The 13,921-nt window shown below is 35.7% G+C and overlaps 1 protein-coding gene across 1 annotated transcript in view; it reads right to left on the reverse strand.

Moving 5' to 3' along the window:
- Positions 1-13,921, reverse strand: part of SCD1 (stomatal cytokinesis defective / SCD1 protein (SCD1)) — a 166,625-nt gene that overhangs the window by 69,398 nt on the left and 83,306 nt on the right. The window contains exons 20-23 of the mRNA XM_089991664.1: positions 8,415-8,472; positions 8,206-8,289; positions 6,627-6,885; positions 6,327-6,535 (exon numbers count right to left, since the gene is read on the reverse strand). Coding sequence (XP_089847790.1) covers positions 6,327-6,535; positions 6,627-6,885; positions 8,206-8,289; positions 8,415-8,472 — 610 coding nt within the window. The remainder of the gene's footprint in view (positions 1-6,326; positions 6,536-6,626; positions 6,886-8,205; positions 8,290-8,414; positions 8,473-13,921) is intronic.

Consider the following 13,921-nt stretch of genomic DNA (forward strand, 5'->3'; position numbering starts at 1 on the left):
AGACTTTTTAACTAGTCAAGATCTACTTAGATCTTGACTAGCTTTATAGTCGTTGGAGCTAATCCAACAGCTATAAATAGAGCGGTTGGACTAGCTCCAACAACTCTTTGAGAAGAGCTCATTAAGAGCGCTTCTCCCCCACCCTCTTATATAAATAGGGGTGATCCCCTCTCCTTTGTAATCAATGCTTCTTAAGCATTTTCATATGAAATAAAGTTTATTATTTTTATCTTGTGTTCTTCCATTTATGCCCTTTTGTGGGTTGTGATTGTAGTGTCTTCAATAGACACCTATTGTAAGCTTTTATGCTCTTGTGGAAGATCACCATTTTATTACATGGTATCAAAGCTTGGAAGCTTCTAGATCTTGGAGAGTTTCCACCTCGTTTTTTGTGCCTCCATAGCAAAAGGTGATTCATCCTTGTTCGTGATTCAAGTGATTTTTATGCAACTCTCATTGAAGAAAGAAGACGTTTGGAGGAGAGATTGGCTACGCAAATTCGTGATTGTGCTATTTTTCCTTCATTTTTTTCTTTTGTTCTCCTTTCTTTTTCTTTTCTTTCTCTTCCCATCTCTTTCTTTCTTTTTCTCACCCTTGTAAAGATGGATGACAATGATAAAGTCACCATCATGCCCATGAACTTAAATAGCACCAACTATGTGATGTGGGCTTCAATCATAAAGCACCACATTCGGGGAAAAGGGTTGTGGAGTATAGTTGATGGTTTTGATCTGGAACCAAAACTAATTCTCATAAAAATTGAGAATGAAAAAGAAATACCTCACGAAATGAGAGAAAAGTAAAGCTTCGGCTACCTATGAGAAAAAATAGAAAGAATGGAGAATAAGGCATGCCAAAATTATATCATAGCTAATTAATAACATTAACATCAAAAAATGATTTAGTCTAGCCAAATTTGAGCATATCATTAAAGCTTGGGAATATCTTAGAAATATGTATTCCCTTAGAGATATTGCACGTGTGCAATTTGCAAGACAAAGTTCGAACTTTGTCTCAAAAGGATAAAAGTATTAGAAAATATTATAATGAGTAATCCGAACTTTGGGAATAGTTGGCTCTTCAAAATGGCATTGTCTCGAAGATATCGAGCTTCGCAAAAAACAACTCGATATGGAACACTTTATCAATTTATAAATGGTTTAAGGCAGAAATTTGAAATAACCAAATCGACTCTTTTACAACGAAGAAAGGTTCCCTCTATCATTGACACTATAGAGGAACTAACTATGAAGAAAAATAGACTCAAGAAGAATTCTCCAAAGCAAGAAGAAGATTCTGTTTTAGCCATATCTAGATCGGGTAATTATGTGTGCACTTATAAGCCGCCTCACTTTGGTAGACAAAATAGTGGTTTTGACAAAAGAAAAGTCATTTGCCACCATTGTCATGAACCGGGGCACTATAAGCCTCAATGTCCTAAGTTAAAGAGAAGAAAAGAAAAGAAAGTTGCATCTGTTGGTACAGAATCAAAAGATCAAGATGCACATGTACCTATGACACAATTAATAGAGATCCTTCAACCTCTTCTCAAAGGAGCATCCTCCTCAACTGAAGCCTCAACCAGAGCAGTTGTTTCATCATTCTCTGATCTCAATAACTTTCTTTGGCTTCTTGACTCTGGTGCTTCTTTTCATATGACCCCAAATATCAATAGTTTGTCTAAATGTCTTGACAATAACTCAAGTGTGTCAAAAGTTTTCACAGCTGATGGTACATCTCTTAAAATAAAAAGAATAGAAAATTTTGAAAACCTTCAAAATCCAAAAGATTCTTTATTCCAGAAGTTAGATATATTACTAAACTAAATCTAAACATTTTATCTGTTTCTCAAATATCTGTTTATGGATATAATATCTCTTCTTCTCATGATGTTGGGTACAGGATCGCCAGTTAGGGAAGCTAATTGGGGAAAAACATAGAGAAGGAAGACTCTGTTATATAGATTTTTTTGGAATTACCCAAGAATGCCTTCTGTTATAATGTCCAAAAACTAGAGTTCGATCTATGGCACAAAAGGCTTGGCCATCCTCATATATCTAAAATCCAACACTTTCCAAGTTTAGGAAAATTTTGTAATTCTTAAAGTTTTACTTGTAAAGATTGTATTCTTGGCAAAATGAAAAGATTATCATTTCATAATAACATTTGTTTCATCTAAACCACTTGAGTTAATATATTTGGATGTTTGGGGTCCTGCATTGGTTATATCTAAAGGCGGATATGCATATTATATAATTTTTGTCGATGACTTCTCTAGGCATACTTAGATTTACTTCTTTAAGCATAAATCTGAGGTTTTTTCATATTTTCAAACATTTCACAAAATGGCTAAAAACAAAATTCGAAATGATATTTTCATTTTTCGCACTGATTCAGGAAGAGAATATATGTCAAAAGAATTTAAAAACTATCTCAATTTACATGACATCACACATCAAAGATCTTGTCCACACACACCAGAACAAAATGGTCTGGCCGAACGAAAACATCGACATATTATGGAAACCACTAGGACTTTATTAATAACAAATCAAGTCCCAAAAGAGTTCTAGGCAGAAGTTGCCCTAACTATTACCTATCTCATTAATTGAATGCCATCTTCGAAAAATATAACTCCAATTAAGAAACTTGTTAAATTATCTCATGATTACTCTACATTAGGAATCTTTGGATGCAAATGTTTTGTTTTTACCAACAAGAATGATATTCTTCTCCTGTACTATTCCTTATGCCTTCTTAGGTTATGCAGATAATAAAAAAGGCTACAGGTGTTTTGATTTTAAAAATGAAAAATTGTACCAATCAAGAAATATATCCTTCTTAGAAAAGGAAAGTTTTTTATTTTGAAAAAACCAAGTAACTGAATATTCTTTTTTGATAGATTTGACTTCGGTATCTGATGATTATGACCATGAATACTTTAGACGAGGGCCAAGGAATTATTGATTCTGAAAATAATGTTGCTAATGAAGAGCAAACTCATAGGGATACCAGTTTACAATATTTAAGGCATAGAGAATCCAATCTTCCATGTGCATTAGAAAAATACTCCGAAGTACAAACTAGGTCATCTAGAATTTCTAAACCTAGCAAAAAATTTGTGTCCTACGAATCTTTTTTACCCACATTCAAGGCATTTATTGCATTAATACTGTCATATGTAGAGTCGTCATCCTATACTCAAGCCAAAAATCATACAGAGTAGGTAGAAGCCATGAAGGCAGAATTGAAAGCATTAGAAAAGGTTAACACTTGGACTATTCAAGATATTCCTCTGGGCAAGAAACTTATAGGTTGTCGTCGGGTTTATAAAGTTAAAACCAAGAGTAATGGAACTCATGAAGGGTATAAAACCATATTAGTAGCAAGGGGTATGCCCAAGAGTATAGCATCGACAACGAAGAAACTTTTGCTCCAATTGCCTGAATGATCACTATCAGAACACTAATAGTCTTAGCCTTTATTAGAAAATGACTCATATTTCAAATGGATGTCAAGAATGTTTTTCTCAATGGAAATCTAGTTGAAGAAGTTTATATGGAAGCACCACCTGGGTATTAGTATCCCTAAGGGTAAAGTTCTTCGTTTAAAAAAGGCTTTTTACGGTCTTAAACAGGCACTAAAAGCCTGACATGACAAGTTTAGTCATGTTATACTTGATATTGGATTTAGATCTTGTTTAACTGACATTGTTTTATTTATTAAGATTTCTGATGCAGGGATTATTATTCTTCTCTATTTGGATGACATTATCATCACTGGAGGTGACAAACAAGGAGTTGAAAACATTAAAAAGCTTCTTAAAAATTATTTTGAAATGACTGATTTAGGTTTATTGAGTTATTTCTTAGGAATTGAAGTTGTTTATTCCCCTCGTGGGTATTTATTATCTCAATCTAAATTTTCTTTTAATATTGTTTCCAGGTCTGAAATTATATATGATAAGAAATTGGATACTCTAGAAGTTGTCAACATCAAAATGAGAATCGATTATAGAGAAGCTCTTGATGATCCTACTACTTACAAACAGCTTATTGGAGCACTTTCCTATCTTTTCATTACTAGACCTGATATAGCACACGTTGTACACAAAGCTAGTCAATTTCAGCACGCTCTAACTTCTGTTCACATGGGAGCAATTTTGGGTATTGTTAGATACATTAAGTCCTCCATTTCACAAGGCCTCTTCTTGTCTGCTTCATCTTCATTAGATTTAATTGCTTATATTGATACTGACTGGGGAGGTGATCCCAATAAGAGGCATTCAACCACTGGTTTTTTTGTGTTTTTAGGTGAATTCTTGATTTCGTGGCGGTGGAAAAAACAGCATAAGGTCTCTCTTTCGTCCACCGAAGTTGAATATCGAGACATGGCCACCACGACAATGAAAATATTTGGCTCAGATGTCTGCTAGCTGACATGGGAGTTGAAGTGACACAAGTTTCACGCATGTGCTGTGACAACAAGAGTGTGATCTATATTGTCAGCAACTGAATATTTTATGAACACAGCAAACATATTGAAATGGACTATCACTGTGTCAGATAGGAGTATCTACATGGAACCATTGATCTGCCATACGTTACATCAGAATATCAATTAGCGGATTTCTTCACCAAACCTCTCGCTGCTCCTAGATATCATTTCCTCTTAAACAAACTTTCGCTCATTGTACCATAAGTTTAAGGGGGGTGTTAAAAATATAAATATATAATATAATAATATTATTTTTGTTTTTTATTTTTTATTTTTTATTTTTTATTTTTTATTTTTTATTTTTTATTTTTATTTTTTATTTTTTATTTTTTATTTTTTATTTTTTATTTTTTATTTTTTATTTTTTATTTTTTATTTTTTATTTTTTTATGGTTTTATTTTTTTATTCTTTATTTTCTGTCTTTTTATTTTTGTCTAGTTCAGTTTAAACTAGACTTTTTAACTAATCAAGATCTACTTAGATCTTGACTAGCTTTATAGTCATTGAAGCTAGTCCAACAGCTATAAATAGAGCCGATGGACTAGCTCCAACGACTCTTTTGAGAAGAGCTCATTAACAGCTCTTCTCCCCCACTCTCTTGTATAAATAGGGGTGACCCCCTCTCCTTTGTAATCAGTGCATCTTAAGCATTTTTCATATGAAATAAAGTTTATTATTTTTATCATGTGTTCTTCCATTTATGCCCTTTTGTGGGTTGTGATTGTAGTGTCTCCAATAGACACTTATTGTAAGCTTTTGTGGAAGATCACCATTTCATTACAGAAAACATATTATTACCAAAAGAATTAAACATATTTTTATGTATATTTTTATATTTTTTATATTTTTTATATTTTAATTGAGGTCCCGACTAGTCCAACTAATCCTGCCTAGTCCTCAACTAGTCTTTTTAGAGGTCTACCGAGTAGGCACTGCCTAATGCTTTTGACTACATGGCCTAAGGGATGATCTATCGCCTGAGCACCTACAAGTTCATCGATGATGGACTAGAGTGATGTTGAGTCTTAATCGGCTAGCGCAGGAGCTCGGTGCAACCTGCAATCAGTTCCCCGTGATTTGATAGCCAATTGGGATAACTCCTTGGCGCTCCTGCATAGAAGGCCTGCTATCACAAGGACAACATAATTGCCCAACATGGACAATTCCCTGATCATTTATTTTTGAGTTGGACCAATGCTATCATTTGTCTCTATATCCATTGACGTGAGAAGGTGTTGAATTCATGAAATCCCTGATCTTGTTTTAGCCATTGGTCTCTGCATTGATGGTAAATTTATAAAAGCAAAAGAGATGGTGTCAACACTTATTGAGATATATGATCCTGGAGCTCTGATATCACAATAAGGAAACGAGTACAAAGGACACACTTCACACACAGACATAACAATGAAAAATAATTCTTTCACAAAAAAAAGATACAAAAACAGAATTATAGCACAATACCAAATAATTCCAAACTTCTATTAGGCCAGGGTGTCATATACTGTTTGTTCTTTTTTATAATGAGAAACCACCGCATTCATGTTTGAGAACACAACATTCATTTTGGAGAATGAAAAATAATGTTACATAGTCACAAGGACAAAACACGTGGACCAATTTTTTTGTAAACATTTGATAGAAAGTCTAGCATGTAGACATTGTTCACAAACTAGAACTCAACTTTGATTGACTAGTCAAGTGAATAGAAAGATAAACTATATGGATGTTACTTCAGTCAAGTTTGAACGAAGTGTGGAGCATGGACTCACCCAACCCCACCAAAAAAAAAAATCAATCTCTGCAATGTGAAGAAAAGGCGACTTACCAAGCAGTCAGTGCTTCCACTAATGAAAAAGCCTGCATCTTCACGATCACCCACCAGGTCCCAGACATCTCTCCTTGTTACACAATGCAGAGCAGTAACAGCACCCTTGTGGCCCCTTAGTATACGCACACTAGATTGAATTTTCTTTTGCCCTGTAGCAGGCTCTGGCTTACTAGAAGACACAGCTGATTTAGAGCTCACATTTGAACCTGAAATTTAAATAAGAACAAGCTACATACTACCTCCAGAAGAAAAAATTTAACAGAATTTGTTGCTAGTTCAACACAGAGAAACAATTACCTAAAGAACCACTGTCAGATGTCAACTTGTGCACACGAAAAGAACTTTCCCTTGTGGAAGCTTCCCGACTAAACATGCTATGCACCCAGCTTCGTCCAACCCCAGAAGCCTCAGCAGGTTGTTGACTTTCATCAGTCACATCCTGGGAGCGTGGAGATGGTGCCCCAAAAGATGACACTGCCTGAGCTTTTGTAGGTGAAGGCCCCCAATACCCAGTTCTCAGTTGTTGTATAAGAGATAACAATCCCCTGAGTTTAATCTGAAACATGTCAATATGACAGTCATTAGAACCAACTCATGAATAACAAGTATTAGAATCAACAATTCAGTGTCAGCTAAAACTTGAAGAAAAATAAATTTAACATGAGTTAATCCTAATAAATTAGCTTCAAATCAATATATCTGATTTTGACATGATAAACTTGATTTTGATCATTGATCACTCCAAAAAGCTTGGCCCCAAACTTACTAAGTCAGCTTTTCCAGTGGGAGGATTTAATGTGACATCTCTGAATCAGAATAGCACAAGCTGCAATACGACATGCATCCAGTGTGAAATCATGTTTAACTAAATCTATTGGTTCAGAGAAAGAAAAACAAAAAAAGGAAAATAAAATGGAAGGATCCAGAATATTTACGTTTTGGGGGAAGGAAGAAATATTTTGTTCCCAAGATGTGAATTGTCAAGGAATGGACTAATAAAAAGTACCATGCTCTTCTAGAACAAGAAAACCTAATCCTCCATAAAACACATGTAGGAAATTGTAGTGCCCATGCAAATTTTATTCCCAATAATATGCTTAATGGGATTTCGTCTTTGTTTTCTTCTATATTTGATTATCAGTTTGCATGACATAAAGTCCACTCATTTCTCCAATTCCATACAAATTATTGCTATTAGTATTATTATTATGCATTTGCCCATGTATTTGAACCAACTTGTTCTCAACCATGAGCCGGCATGAGCAACTGTATACTAATTTTCCTGGTCTAAATGTGAAAGCAAGAAAGTGCATCAAATTCTATTACATTTATGACTCGGCTACGGGTATAAACTTCTCTAAAAAATATTTAAAATCAACCAAATAGATCGTATTTGGACCTGCCATGTACTCATGAGCTTCAGGTCCACAACTTGGAACCATGACATTAAGCAATAAGGACCCTGGTTAACTTATCTAATTTATGTTCAACTTAGGTCCACAATTTGGAGTCATGATCAACATAGAGCAATATCTGAATTTTAAAGCACAATATATGAATTTTAAAGATATTTGCATGTGAAACCAGCTAGGTAATAATGTAGGTTGCAAAGTAGCCACCAACAATACCCAGGATACAAATGATTTTCTCAAGAAGTTATAGAAGTTTCAAACAAGACAATTTGGAATTTGACAGAGGAAATAAATAAATATTCGAATTAAGAAATAATTGAGATAGACTATACCCAAGGACATGACCTCAGTATTTCTGCTTTGACTTGTTAATCCACAAAAAAATTCAGGGAAAAATATAGAGCAAAATAAAAACTAAGATGTTTGTTGCTGTTGAACGGTTGAAAGAAAGAACAGCAACTTACAAACTGCTTATAACCAATATTATTTTTTTCTGCAATTGTCTCAAGCATGAACCACGAATCAGTATCAGAAAGCCCCAAACCAGCCTGCATTGTGGAAACATATGCAAACCATCAGCATCAAGGTAGATAAGGAATAATACTATGAAGATTCAGTAAAAGATTTTCCAAGTGAATGTTCATCAATCATGAGATAGAAAGTATAAATTCACCATATGAGAGGCCATTATGGCGAGTTGGACCGTCACAAGAGTTGCATAATTGACTGATCTGTCACAACGAGAAGGAAAATAGATAACCACAAGTTACCCATTGCTTGCTTCTAGAAAGAAATATTATGTAGCTGACAAGAAATTCTCATTAGTTTAATAAGCAAAAAAGTTGCACTATCATAATCGTAACCGAGGGGTGGTTTGAATTCCATGGGGTTATCCCACAGCTTGCCTATCAAAAAAAAAAGACAAAAAGAAGCAAATATCCAATGATGGATCAAATAAAATATGCTTATAGGCTAAATTTTGGTGAACCTTTGGAATTGTGTCGCTGATTTGCCCAAGGAACACTCCAATTGGTACTAACATGACTAAATTTAACCCAGAAGATATAGACAAGAACAGTTGTTTACAATCCTTATGAAACATGACAAGTAAAAAGTTTATTTGGGTACCAGAAATCAAGAAAACCCAATTGACTTAAACTTCTTCAATAAAATTGGCTAGCAGCTTGAGAATACCTAAAACCTAAAGTGATCATCATCTAATTTTTTTCAAAAACAAAATAATACCCAATTTTTTATAAGCTCTAACCTGAAGGCAACCTTACAGCCATGTCAATCTTAAAAATAAACTACTGCTGAAGCAGACAAACATAAGATGATCAAATTCCACCATTGCAAACTGCTTTATGTAAATTAACTTCATAATCAATATCAAGTACAATCAAACAGAAGCATGCTTCAACATGTCACATTCAGAGTATTGCTGCAAAAAGAGTATGTGCACTGGAAACAGACATCTTTATGTTTACAACCATGTTCAGAACACATACGCGGGTTCATGCATGTATGTGATTGGGCATAAGTTCGCCAAATTATTTCACTCCTAAAATATTTGAAATACCATCTCGATGCCTAGAGTTTTTAGCAACTCATAAAAGAATCAGTCCACATACATGGGAACATTTTATATTTCAAAGTACAATTAATAAATGTGATTGTGCTTCTTATGAAATCACCATTATTTCAAGAATGGTTAGGGAGAAAAGAACTTGGTGAAGCTGTTGATGTCCCCAAGTACTGTGGATGTTCTGAAGTCTAAACACATACACACACATGCGGATGGACACAATCACATATCATTGTGAAAATTGCCAGTCTCACAATGTCATCTAGGGTTTTTCATGTTTGGAATGAAAATAAGTACTTGTTTCTTGGAACAATCTCAGAGATTCTTTTTGAAAGCCTAAGAAATTGATATACTCGAGAAAATATTGTTATGGTATTGTTGTGTTAACATTTTTTAAAAGAAAAAAAGAAGCCTTGAAAACATGAGTAATCCAAAACAAGGGAATAATCTTGTGCACATACAACACACACATGCATGCACGCACACACACACACAAACTCATGCACACACCCACACACACAAACTCATGCACGCACCCACTCCTAGAAATGGTATTCTACTGTCAATATCAAGAGGAAGAGGAATAGAGAGGGAGAGAGGCGTCGGTGGCTGCAGAAAACCCAAGCTAGGGTCTGCTGTAATGCTCCATTAACTATATACACGTACAGTGTAATTAGGGTACAAAAATACCCTTTACATAAAGAATGGAAATTATAACACGCCATTAACGAGCATGTATTTAAATAAAACTTAAAACAGATTGGGTATGGATCCTGAGATCCAGGCCCAGTCGTGGCATCTTTTCACCCTCCCTCAAGTTGTACATGGTTTTGAACCATGAACAACTTGCCTTTTAACATCCAAAATATGTCCTTGATAAGTCCTTTTGTAAACAAGTCAGCTACTTGGTCAGCAGTCCGAATGTATTTTGGTTCAATTTCCTTCTCTTTGACCTTCTGTCTTACAAAATGTTGATCAATTTCAATATGCTTGGCACGACTGTGGTAGATAGGATTGAATGACATGTTGATAGCACTTTGATTATCACACAAGAGAATGCTTTTAGAAATCGATTCTCCTACTTCTGCCAACAGGTGTCTGGTCCATGTTACTTCGGTTGTAGCAGATGCCATTGATCTATATTCAGCTTCTGTGATCAACCTGGCTATGGCCTTTTGTTTTCTACTGCTCTAGGAGACAAGATTTAGGCCAATGAAAACACAGTATCCTGAGACAGATCTACGCTCATCTGGATCTCCTGCCCAATCTGCATCTGTGTAGGTAAGAAGTTCATGCATGTGATGGACATGCATACTCTTTCTGTACAGAAGACCATCTCCAATAGTTCCCTTCAAATATCGAATAATGTGTTTAACAGCTTCCATATGTCCAATATGTGATTCATGCATGAACTGAGATACCTGATTGACCGAATAGACAATGTCAGGCTGAGTGAAGGTAAGATACCGAAGCATTCCTACTACCTTGCGATATCCTGTAAGATCATCATACAAATCTCCATCTTGAGAACTGAGTTTCTGATGAAGTACACTGGGTGTGCTTAGAGACTTGCAATCTGTCATACATGCCTTACTAAGAACATCAACAGTATACTTATGTTGAGTAAGTGTCATGTCTTCAAGAGTCCTGTCAACTTTTACTCTAAGAAAGTATCGCAGTTTACCAAGATCATTCATCTTAAATCTATGGTTCAAAAGTTCTTTGACATGTTCAATATGTTCATTAGAGTTACCTGTAATGATAATGTCATCAACATATATCAATAACAGGGTAACTATATCTTTGCATTTGAATATGAAAAGAGAATGGTCAAGAAGAGACCGACTAAAGCCATATTTTTCTACTTCAAGAGAGAAACTGTCAAACCAAGATCGAGATACCTGCTTCAGACCGTATATAGCTCTCTTTAACCTGCACACGTATTCTTTGGAATTCTCTTCGGCATACCCAGTGGATTGCTCCATGTATACTTCATCCTTCAGAGTTCCATGGAGAAATGCATTTTTTACATCTAGTTGACTGAGAGTCCACTGGTGCTCAATAGCCAACGATAATATGATGTGGATAGTACCTATTTTCATGACTTGACTGAAGGTCTCATCATAGTCTTGTCATTGCTCCTGTGTGAAACCTTTGGCAACTAGTCTAGCCTTGTATCGCTCGATAGTACCATCCGGCTTATACTTTATCTTATACACCTATTTTGAGCCAACCACATTTCGACTGTGTGGTCTGCGAACAATATCCCAAGTGCCACACTCATGAAGAGCCTCTATTTCTTCGTTCATAGCTTCAATTCATCTTTTAGAATTTATTGCTTGATAAAACGTAGTGTGTTGATCTTCCTTGCCCCAAGAGGTTAAGAAAAGTTGAAAATCCATTGTGAAGTTCTCATAATTAACCCACCTATCAATAGGGTGTCGAGGTCGGGTAGACCTTCTGTGAGCAGGTGATTGAATGAAAACAGAAGGAGAATTCAACTCCGGATTGGAGCTGGGAAATATCTCCTTCTCACGTCGAGAGTAAACAATGCCTTTATACCTTTCGGGGGCCAATGATGGTTCAGAGATCACATTTTCCTGAGTTAATTGCGCAGCAGTAGACACGTTTCCCTCATCGCTTTGATGATAGTCTAAAGAACAAACACTATCAATACCAGAAAAGAGATATGAGTTCAACCAAGGATGATAAATTTCAATGTGAGGAAGAGTGTCAACATTATGACCAAAATTTGATTCAGCAAACACAACATTTTTGGATATCTTGATGTGCTTGCTCACGGGATCATAGCATATGTATCATTTATAATCATCAGCATATCCCACAAATCTGCACTGTAAGGCCTTGTCCTGAAACTTGTGTCGCATTGAACTGTCAACATGAACATAACATACACACCCAAATACACGCAAATCATGATAATTTGGATGCACACCATGCAAAGAGAAATGGGGTGATTTGTTTTCCAAGATATTCATGGGCAATCGATTTATGACATAGGTTGTTGTATGAAAGGCCTCTGCCCATAAGGTAACTAGAAGATTACTATCATGCATCATGCTCATTGCACTTTCGACAATATGGTGATGCTTCCGTTCAGCAATCCCATTATGTTGAGGTGTATGAGGGCAAGACATCTGCCTAATTATTACATTTGTCTGGAAGAAATTAATAAAGTCATTTGAAGAGAACTCACCCCCTCCATCACATTGGAAACAAGTAATATTCTCAGAGAATTTATTTTGAACAAAAGAATGAAAATTCTGAAACAATTTGAAGGTTTCCGATTTACTTTTCATAAAAAAGATCCATATATATCGAGAATAGTTATCAATAAAAATGAGATAATATCTAGTGCCAGACATGGAAGGAACGGGAGTTGGACCCCAAACATCAGAACATAAAATTTTAAATGGTCTTGAAGCTTTTTTATTAATGGAAGAAAATGACTCTTACACTAAAGACAACTACAATATTTTTTATTATCGACACTTAAATTCAGACTTGACTTGGGAAGAAGACTGCTTGAAACAAGCTTATCAATAAAACAGCTACTACAATGACCCAGACGACCATGCCAAAGATTCGGCTCAATACATTCAGAAATATTAAGGATACTCTCAGGAGGAACTGAAGTTGATAATGTGAGCTTCAAGATGGAATCAACAGGAAACACGAGAAGAAGAAGAATTCTCTTGGAACACGTACATATTCCCTTGTTGTTTTCCTTCAGCGAACGTTTCCCTCGTGTGAAGGTCCTTAACATGAACAGAAAAAGGAGTAAATTCAACTGAAGCATTAATGTCATCGACAAGTTTAGAGACTGAAACAATATTGTTCTTGATATTAGGAGCATGAATAACATTTGAAAGAACAAAGGAAGAGTTGGGCATAGGAATTACAGAATTTTCAATATGCGAAATATAGTGATGAGACCCATCTTCAGTGACAGTACTATTTTCTACCAACATAAGGAACAAGATTTAGGAGCTTACCAGCATCACCAGTGACATGAGTGGCTGCACCAGAATCAACATACAAAGTACCTTGATCATTCTGTTTGATTTTCAATTCAGACAAGGCAGATAACAACTCTTTGACTTCTCCAGTATTCTTCAATGTATATGTTCCATTTCTTGTCTCCAATTATTTTCCTCTATTTTGCGGGTTATGTCAGCAATTTGCTTTGATGTGCCCTCTTTTGTTACAGAGAAAGCAGGTAGGTATTGTCCGTTGCCTTTGCAGATTAGGAGGCATACTGGGAGTAGGTAATATTCCACGGGCTCCTTGTTCATTCTTCTCTTGACCTCCCCTTTCCCGAGATTCATATCTGCCACGTTCTCGACCATAAGTGACTTCTATGGCAAGAACATTGTCTGCTCCAATGGGATTGTAAGTTCCTAGAGAATCCCTTCAAGGTCATCTCATGTTGTAAGAGCTTAGCACGAAGGTCTTCAAATGTAGGTAAGTTTGGCAAACACAACAAGGAAGTAACCATCATGTGATAATTGGGTCCCAGCCCGCTCAAAGTCTGTTGCACCATATCTTTGTCACTGACCGCGCAACCCATAATG

The sequence above is a fragment of the Nuphar pumila genome, chromosome 16 (genome assembly GCF_984573655.1).
Source record: "Nuphar pumila chromosome 16, dmNupPumi1.hap1.1, whole genome shotgun sequence".
Taxonomy (NCBI): Eukaryota; Viridiplantae; Streptophyta; class Magnoliopsida; order Nymphaeales; family Nymphaeaceae; genus Nuphar; species Nuphar pumila.